Source organism: Homalodisca vitripennis, chromosome 4 (assembly GCF_021130785.1).
Source record: "Homalodisca vitripennis isolate AUS2020 chromosome 4, UT_GWSS_2.1, whole genome shotgun sequence".
In the NCBI taxonomy this organism is placed as follows: Eukaryota; Metazoa; Arthropoda; class Insecta; order Hemiptera; family Cicadellidae; genus Homalodisca; species Homalodisca vitripennis.
In genome coordinates this window covers 166,838,298-166,848,975 of record NC_060210.1, presented here as the reverse complement: position 1 = coordinate 166,848,975, position 10,678 = coordinate 166,838,298, and the positions used below count along the sequence as shown (strand labels likewise).

The 10,678-nt window shown below is 32.4% G+C and overlaps 1 protein-coding gene across 4 annotated transcripts in view; it reads right to left on the bottom strand.

Annotated features, from left to right (window-relative positions):
- Positions 1–270: 270 nt before the first annotated feature.
- The window catches only part of LOC124360556 (palmitoyltransferase ZDHHC2-like), a 53,438-nt gene continuing 43,030 nt past the window's right edge, over positions 271–10,678 (bottom strand). For all 4 annotated transcript variants that reach the window (XM_046814273.1, XM_046814274.1, XM_046814275.1 and 1 more), the window contains one exon: positions 271–5,153. In XM_046814273.1, the coding sequence (XP_046670229.1) occupies positions 5,104–5,153 (50 nt within the window). In that variant the 3' untranslated portion in view covers positions 271–5,103. The remainder of the gene's footprint in view (positions 5,154–10,678) is intronic.

Genomic DNA, 10,678 nt, shown 5'->3' with positions numbered 1-10,678 from the left:
TCGAAAGCAGCCATGACTAGACACAACCTTCCCAGACAATGATGCATCACTGCACTAAACGGGGGGAAAGTTGCAAGACCCTCGTTCAGAATGTAAAATGCATGGCCTAACGTATATTGGTACTATTCAAAATGTTAAGTATTGTAAAAGATATCATTTCTATAGAATTTTGAAATTTGCTTCCTTTAACTGTACTGATAACACGGTTGTTATTTACATTAATAACAACACCCACACACATGGGAACAGGGGGCAAATAAGACAGCCATATAAGGAGCACAACTGTTTACTAAACGTAGTACAACTGTTTACTCATAGTAAAAATAAATAATTACAAAATTATAAAATTTTAAATCACAAATATATAAATTCTTAAGAACCGTTCCTATACACTATAAATTTAAGCACTAATTCATCACTAGACTACATGTTGTCAAGGCATTCAATATAATAAGTTAAAAATGACTATGTAACAATTTCACAAATTAAACATTTGTCTCATAATACATAAATTGCACAAACAAGCGTATACATATTTAAAATTTTTTTTATTATTTTGAGGTTTGATTTCATGACTTAGAAATGCTTATTTTACATTGCAATGTCTGTCTATTCCTCTTCACAAAGCAATATTCTTTATGTATACTGAGTAGTAACAATTATTTATTGTAAGATTATAAGGGTAATTTTTTCATACAAAATCATTTTTTCTTTGAGAATTTACGTACTTAAGATACATTGTAATAGATCGTATTTATTATTATGTCTTTGAAGAATTTATACTCAAAATTAAATATGTTAATAGTTTATGAGCCAAGAGCCAATTTGAATTGTGCACTATTTGGTTTTTCTTAAAAATAATAGAGGAATTTTTGCTATGAAAAATTTATTGTCAGTCATGCTAGTATTGACCGGAGTAGAAATAAGAGGGCATCAAAAGGGTTAAAATATGAAATGATGCCCTCACTTGATAATTTCCTAGCTTATACATTTGACACATAAATAGTAGCAGTTAAATCACCTTCAGACAAGTAGATAAAGAGCTGAACATCACCACTTTCAGGGTCTGTATATGGTTGGCTGATGTTGATTTACTACTTTTCTTATGGTTAGTTTTAAGTATGTGTAGGTAGGAAAATATATTATTTGAGAAAAAGTCATCGTCTCATATTTTTTACAATTTGAATAATTTCCCATTTCTAAATCCACTAAAACTAGCACGGCTGACTGTCAAATTCTTTCTTAAAGGATTTTCCTCTGTAAATTTCAAGTAAAACCAGATTGTGTCTATAAGGCAATGCAAAGTGACTCTTGCACTTTGACTTACAATAGGATTTTAGATAATTATCATATAAGTTATTTTTATTTTCTAATAACCAAACACAATTTCTTATACTAATACTTGATTTATAAAAATCAAATTAAATTAATGTTTTTGAACGATTACAGCTGTGCTAAAGTTCTAAAACATTGAGATTAAGTTCATTGTGATAGAGCTTTTTATGTCATGGAATCAGGAAGATGTGTTTGTGAAAATTCAAAGTGAATAAATTGTATTAAATGAATATAGTCTAGTGTGATTAATCAGTACAATATAAAAGTAGTTTTTATGTAATAATAAAAAGAAAGCTGATAATTCTAAATAAAATGCAATATAGTTGAATTTGAATATCTGCAAGTATTTATAAAACATTTAATGCAAATAGAGCATTACACACATTTTCTAAATACTAAATCTTACATTAGTCTGAGAATAATAATGTTAATAACAAGAGAACCACATAACTAAGAATAATAATTTTTAGAACATAATTTTCACAATTTAAAACAAAATTTGCACACAAGATTGAAATACCTGTTCCTCTAAATATAAAGAGATGCCGCAAATAAAATATCCAGAATTAAGAAAGTTAATTTCATGTTAACTGTTAGCACTTCCTTATTGTTTCTTGTAAGATTGTTTAAATAATAATAAAGTATTTATTATCATACATGTCCTATTTGTCATGTCAAAGAAATATAATTGTATAAAGGTAATATTTATGTAAAAATTTAGAAAATGTAAAAAAAGTAGTTTACTAATGTTAAAGGCATATTTATTAGATGTACAAACATTCATTCCATCAATAATCTTTCATGCTTAATTTTTCTTTTGGTTTTTATAATTTAATCCATTTTTATTATTAAGGACCCGGCAGGACCTAGTTGCAATCATGTCATTGTCCATCCCTCTGTGCAATAACTCTAAATAGAAAGGTCCAAGAGATTAGAAACTTGGAACATATGTTCCTCTTGGTCCAATGAAAAACCTAATTGGTTTTTGGGATCAAAAGGTCAAAGAGGAGTCTGTCTGTCTGTGTGATAACTTTTGATAGATCATAGATATATGGAAATTGGTTCATAGTGGTTCCTCATCTTTGTCCACGAAAGAACCCTATTAATATTAGGATCAAACGGTCAAAAACAGTCTGTCTGTTTGTTTGTGTGACAAATTTTTATAGAAAGGTCCCAGAGACTTGAAATTTGGTATACGGTTTTCTTTTGGCCCAAGGAAGAACTCTATTGATTTTAGGGTTAAAAAGTTAAGGACAGTCTGTCTATCTATCTGATAACTCTTGATTGAAAGGTACCAAAGATTAGAAATTTTGAACATAGGTTTCTACAGGTCCAAAGAAGAACTCTATTCATTTTGGTGTTTAAAAGTCAAAAATGTCCATCTGCCTGCCTGAGCAATAACTATTGACAGGAAAGTCATAGACTTGAAAATTGGTATAAAATTTTCTATTTTTTTATCGGAGGGAAGAGTCTAGGACTAAAAGGACCTTTGCACCTTCCTTACTGAGTTCCTTACTGGTTTTGCATCCCTCAAATCTGAAGCTTCTGCAAAACCAATTAGATTTGTGGGCTTCTGTTCTCTAATATTCCTTCGGCTCAAGAAATAAAGTCCTGGGGACTTTTTTATGGTTTTAAAACAGCAGGACAGTTCAGCCAGATATGTTCCATTGATTGTTTTGTCTCTCCACAGAGTCTGCATTCATCAGACTGATTTAAACCCACCTTCATCACATGTTACCGAAGACGGCCATGTTCTGCTAACATTCTAAGTAGAAGTCATATAACCCCCTTCCTTAGATCTAGGAGCCTAGTCCATCTATTAGCATAAGGAGAGGTAAACATTGAGTCCTGAGGCCTTTCTCCATGTCTCGGATCTGACCCTCTTTTCCAGATACAGTAGTCCCTCAATAATCGGACACAATTCAGACCAGATATGTGTCGGATTAGTCAAAAAGCCGGATTACTGCAGTTCAGTTGAAAAACACATTTAAATTACATAATACAATTTTTTTGTTACACAAAAATCAATTCTTACCATAAAGATGTACAATAGAGTCTTTAAATAAAAAAGTTAGCACATGGCATAAATTATTCTACCTATCAAAATTTTTTGACCTGGAGCCTGGAGCACTTATGCACAAGTATTATTTTTATGTTAATACCTCCAAAACGTCCACTTTTGTCAGCATTATACACCTGGTCCGAATCAAGTTTCAAATCACTGACAACTTTAGGAAACTTTTGTTTATAAGGCTCATCTGCTGATTTATAAAAAAAAATAGTAAGAAAAAAGTAATAAAATGCTGATTCCAATATTAGATAATATTTTAAACCACAAATAAAGTCACAGTACAGTACAACCTCACTGTGTTGCTATCATTATTATACAGTACAAAATTTATCGACTTAACACACTACAAATACTAACCACCATAATTATGAATGACACAATAAGCAACAAAACATAAAATTATCACCAAAATATCTCACTAACTTTCTCTATTATTTGTATACTATTCAAAAACGGGAAAACAATGCTGTTAAATACACTGTCGTTATGAGCTGGCCTCACAAATTGACGGCTATGATGACACCCTGCCTTTGTCTACTGACCTGACTGGCACAGAGCCGGACTATAGAGGGACTACTGTAATTACATTTTGTAGGAGAAGGCTACTCCACAGCCTGGCTTTGGTCCTACCATAAAGCTTTCAAAACCTATATTGGCCAGGGCGTTTAAAGTTTCATTTCCAAGAATGCCTTCATGACCTGGCACCTACAAAAGGACAACTTGTTACTCTTCACCAGTTCCATTACACAATTTCTGTATTCTCATACTACCTTTGAGAGTCAAAGAGTCTAGTCAAAAGAGTGTAGTGCCATTGTAGCAGCTTTACTTTCTAATAATATTAGGTATTCTGTACAGTTAGGTATATTCTGAAAGAGCCTCCTGTCTGCGATAATTCAAGAGAAAAGCCATACAGACTTGAAAACTGACATATGGTTTTATTTTAGTCAAAGGAAGAACTCAATTGAGTTTAGAATCAAAAGTCAAATGTCTTTCTCTGCGTTAACTCATTACATTCTGTCGGGTCCTTCAATACTCCATTACATTGATTTATTATTATAAGATGACATAACATTATTTGTCTTTATTCAATGGATATTCTACCAATTCCTATTGAAAACATTCATGTGACATTACAGAAAGGAGTTCTTATAATATACTTCCCAGGGAAGGGCAAGCCACTTCAGGGGTTACGGGAGATATCACATTCTTTATATTAAATCCTGAAGCTTGGCCCCAATCGCATCAGATGAAACCGTTATTTTTCTGAAAAAAATCTAAATTTTAAAAATACAGAAATCATTTTCTATAGAAGCAATGTAATTGTAATTTAAAGTCTATAAATGAAATAATTTCACTTTATTTCAGCTCAACGAAATTAAAATGATTAACGTTCAATTCACAGTAATTAGTAGATACAATAGTAATCAAATTTAATATACACTACTTCTAAAACTTTAAAGATACACTATGGTCCCTTACTGCCTCCTGCATTAGTTAACAATAAAAAATTATTTTAAAACACTAATACAAACTATTGTAAACAAAAATAAGATTACATTAAGTAATTTTAAAACTTATAACACTAAATTGCTGTACATATAAATGTATTATGTATGCATTTTAACTTATCATAACCATCTACTAAGGTTGATACACAGTCCATACAAGGAACCTTGGTGATTCTTACACAACCTGCATCAGACTGGAGCTGGCTCCCTGTCTCTGATAAGTCTCTGAGGAGACCTCACTGTCAACAAACGATAACCATTACAAACTACATCACACAAAAACTGGCTCCTTGTCTATAATGTGTCTCTGAGGAGACCTCATTGTCAACAAAAGATAACCATTACAAACTACATCACACAAAAACTGGATCCTTGACTCTGGTGTGACTATGAGGAGACATCACTGTCATAATCATTACAAACTGCATCATATTAAAGCTGGATCCCTGTCTCTGAGGATACCTCACTGTCAACAAACGATAACCATTACAAACTACATCACACAAAAACTGGATCCTTGACTCTGGTGTGACTATGAGGAGACATCACTGTCAAACCACGATAATCATTACAAACTGCATCATATTAAAGCTGGATCCCTGTCTCTGAGGATACCTCACTGTCAACAAACGATAACCATTACAAACTGCATCACACAAAAGCTGGCTCCTTGCCTAAGATGTGTCTCTGAGGAGACTTAACTGTCAACAAATGATAATCATTACAAACTGCATCACACTAAAGCTGGCTTCTTTCATCTGATGTGTCTCTGAGGAGACACCACTGTCAACAAATAATAATCATTACAAACTGCATCACACAAAAGCTGGCTCCTTTCCTCTGATGTGTCTCTGAGGAGACATCACTGTCAACAATAAATGATAATCACTACAAACTGCATCACACTAAAGCTGGCTCCATGTCTCTGATGTGTCTCTGAGGAGACACCACTGTCAACAAATGATAATCATTACAAACTGCATCACACAAAAGCGGGCTCCTTTCCTCTGATGTGTCTCTAAGGACACATCACCGTCAATGCACATATTCATCACATTGGAGCAGATGTGTCTCTGTGGAGATCTTGTTGTCAATAACAGGACAGTCTTCAGTATCAACACAAACTGCCAGACTCTAGGGCTAACTGCCAGACATTGGGAACATTATTGTCAACAAGAAATATCATAAGACCTTAATCTGATTGGCGAGACTTTATAATGATCCAATAATAATACTGATGTAACTACGCTTTCCATGTTTACTTTTTGTAATAAAATTGATGATTATTGTATAAAACTGTAAAACCTTGATGGCTTCTACAGCACTTAAAATTAGCCTTGTTCAATGAACTTTCTAAAAAATTACCTTAAAATTGTCAACACTTGATGCATATGATTAATGGTTGTTATCAAATACAACTAACATTTTTTATATAAGTTGTAACTTTCTACAGTTGTGTTGACCAATTGTAGAACAAGTGCTAATGTGGAGAATGTGGTTTAGTACATTTTAAAACACAATAGTACACATTTAGCTACTAAATGCAAAGGCAATCCATTTAAATCAAGATTTCTAATTGTGTTGAAATTGACTCATCATTTTACTTACCAACACAAAAAATTTACTAATAAATATAAGTAATTTATCACTTATCAAAGCACTTACACTTTCTTTTTATCACTTTCTTGGAGGTAGTTTTTGTGTTTATTTATCATAGAGAGGAAAAATATACAAGTCTTTAACAAGTGTAAAACATTTCATAATTTTCAACAAAATTTTGAAGTTTTGTGAATTTGTATACATTATGTAACATATATAAATTTTTATCATAATATGATAATATGATAAAAATTTACATATGTTACTTCACACCATAATGTTAATTTTTAATGCTTTAGTTAAATTTGGCTACTGTTAGTATTTTGGATTGATTAGTTTCGGAGACTTATTGGGCTCATACAGGTATCAAAATCAAAGTGGAACAAACAATGAGGACAGAACAACTTTGGAAAAAACAGCGACAAAACAGAATATACTGAACATTCAACAAAACAATCACATTTCAGATAATATTTTCCATAAATCAAGCAAGCATAAGTGTTTTTCTTGTCCATAACTTTGTGCTCCATTAAATACAAATTTAAATAAATGTTACATATACAAAAACGGCAAGATTATTAAGTTATACCATGCAATTACTGTGCAGAGAAACCAATATTTATTGTTGTGCAATTATTAGTAAGCCCCTTTTCCATTATATAAAAAGACAAGACATTTAAAAAAATTAGTATGTTACACAGGTAAACAAGATAAAAAATTAAATTAATAGAGTTTAATGACTGATATAAAACATGTATGTTTTTAAAAGAAGCAACAAGAATTAATTTCTTAATATTATAATGATTCATCAGGCATTACAAGGCATAAAATACTTATTTATGACAAAAGAAGTCAAACAGTTGTTACTATTAATAAAATAGTTGGTATCAGTAGTAGAGACCTTCACCAGCCACAATTTTCCTGCCGTTGGAAGTGATGTACCAAAGTGAGGCCAGACTAGCCAGCTAACCTCAAATGATGACCTCTTAGTGCTATAAGACGTTATTGATGGCTGCAAAGTCACTTATTATATAATTTAAAACACTATGAATTGTAAAACATACATTATACAATTTATAATAAACTATCAAATGCCCACATGAAAATGTTATTCCGTATTACATTAAAGCTGTCAAGAGCATCTACTTTATCCTTGACTGAATATTATTGCACGGTTGTTATATGTAACTCAAGCAGTAGTTGAATTAAATATCAAAATTGCAATAGTTACACAAATGCTGAAAAACATAATTTTTAAATTCAATGTTTAACTTTCTGTTTTTCTCATTAAACTTTTCTAAAATAATACAGTATTTTTGAAATATTTTATACAAGAATTTCCTTAAGACAGTTATATTAGTCTACCGCACTGGATGGTAATGAAAGAGTATATATGATATACAATTTACTTAAAGAACATGATTTTAACCTACAGTTAACCCTCTGGCTGGCGCGCATTTGAGCCTTGACTGGCACCCTGTTTTGTAGCTTCGTGCAGAGTTTTTAATTTTTTATCCTGTACAATTAATTATTGGAGAAAACAAAAAATCTTTATACATAAAATTACTCTGCAGAATATGTTGTACAATATAAACATAATTATAATTTGACTTGCCTAAATAATGGTGGATGTTTGATGGTCAGAACTCAAAACTTTTTTTTTTTTAAACACTTTTTTATATTAAGCCATTAAAAAAAAACTCAAAATTAATTTTATTTAAAAAATCTCAAATATGCATAATGTTCACTTAATTATGCACAAAGAAAATACATAGTTATAAACACTTTTATTTACAAATAAAATTACAAATGAAAAAACAAGACTATGTACAAGCACTAACAGTTGCCGAGCCGCGTCACGCGGAAGTAGTCGGGAGCTTTTAGCGGCCAGTAAAATAAACAAATATTCATATATATATAAAAGTGAATACATTATTAGAAGGCTTGGGATCTTGTGATTAAATTGATATAACTTTTATGCGATTCGAGCGGTAATTATCGGAACTATGACGTAATTAGTAGACGATGTTTAATGAGTCGTATATTACGACTCTGCCAGTTCACGGCGGGAAAAAATGAGTCGTAATTTACGACGTTGCCAGCCGGAGGGTTAATAAATATGATAAAATATATTCTGCTACTCCTAGGTCTGGGCTATCAGGCTCAATAGGTAATCTGTCCCTATGTTCAAATGAAAAACATAGGAACAGATGGGTGTAAGCCATGGACAACACAAGACCAATAGATGTTGCGTAGGTAATTATGCCGTGAAACCAAGAAAATCACATGCCCACAAGATGGTGACCACCTGAGATGAGTCATTCTAGTGGTGAGCATTCACCCCCTTCCCTCACTCCACCTACTGCTCATATGTGCAGTCTGTGTGCATACTCCACGGACTACTTGTCACTACTGATTGATCACACTTTGTCATGTACTTAAAATTGTATAATTTATTATATTTCCTCGTTAAATCAAATCAAATCATGCCTACTTCTGCATTCCATATGGCTGTGTGAAAAGGAAAAACAATTACAGACAAACCTAGTGTGACTGCAGCATTATTAATTAAGTGAAAACAGTTGATTACGTGTTTTCACATGTTTAATAAATACGGGATTTTATTTCTCGCAAACGTTTCGTGAAATTGAAGAAAGTGAGTTTTTAAGTACAATATTTCTTTTTGATCTTAGCTAATCTTTACACCATTTAGCTTATTACAGTATAAATATGAACTAATATGTTACTTTGATTGGAAATAATAATAATTATACATTATCTTCAAAGTCCAAGATTTGAGAAGAGAACTGTACTGTGTTGGTATATATCGAGAAGCAATCGACTCAAGTGTTAAAACTCTTTCATACAACCTAAAACATTAACCAAAAAAATATGATTAAGACATTTTAACTCATCACTACAAATTCCACCATTTTAAACTCACCTGCCCAAAAAACAAAAAAAGTAGCAGTCAACTGACTTTTTCATGTCATGTTTAAAAACTTATATACAAATTTATATAACTATTTAAAATATAAAATAAGTGTTCTTTAGCTTTTGGATGGTACAATTAGTGTCCTTGACTTATCAACTTTATCCATGCTAAGCTTCAAAACGTTATCTTTATTCTAAGTTGGCTAGACAATGAGTTATTTGAAACAAGAGAATTGACATTTTGCATAATTCTGAGCGTAGTTTTGCATTTCTTGCAACAAGATGGCGAACATGGCTTCAGGTGCTGTAATGCTAGTTACACAGGCATAGTCCATCTATTGGTCTTATGGTGTAAGTAGCCAAAAATCAATTTTGAATATTTGAGTTAAGCTTCAATTACAAATTCCGCTATTTATTCCAACCTTGTTGTTAAAATGTAGTCTACTTCGGGCAAAAATCATGTGTTTTAAACTGTATTTTCAATTATTTGTATTTATTTATATCCTTTGGCCTCCAAATTTGTTACTTACATCCCTTTGCTTCCAAATAAATTTGTATTATTTGTAGTTGTAACTATGAAAATAATAACATTAGCCAATAGATGAGGGGTGTAAGTGACTTGTATTCTCCTAGTGACAGATGGCAGCATGTGTTCCAGTGGAGCTTAGAAAAACCACACACAGCAGCACCTGTTAACGAACCTACTTGTAACGGAATGGTTTTCCTCTAAATAAAGTGGTATTTCATCTAGTGTTAGTTTCCACTCAATAACCCCATGTTTAAAATTCTGGCACCTACACCCTGCCTTCTTCCCACACACATGGCAGGGTAGGGCAAATTTCTTACATGTAGGACTACATCACCAGCCACTTATACCATTTCTTAGAGATCTGAATAGCTATAATTTAAGTCTCCAATTCAGATCAGAATTTAGAGGTGCAGTCTCCTGTCGAGATCCATGAGGAAAGATTTTGGACATTAATCTCAGTCATGTCTCCTTGGAAGAGGGAGGAGACCAGCTCTTTACTAGCCTCTTCAGTCAAAGCAGGCAAGGGTGGCACGCCCTTAATTGCCTTTAACATTTACAGACCCACCAACTGCTACAGTCATCCTCCGCAGTAGACTAGACCTAAAGATCTACCCTTGACCCCAATATCTTGATATTTGCTGCTACTGGATATTCATAGGGTTGGCAAGATTTAAGTGGCACATCGGTTTTTGAATAGCGTTC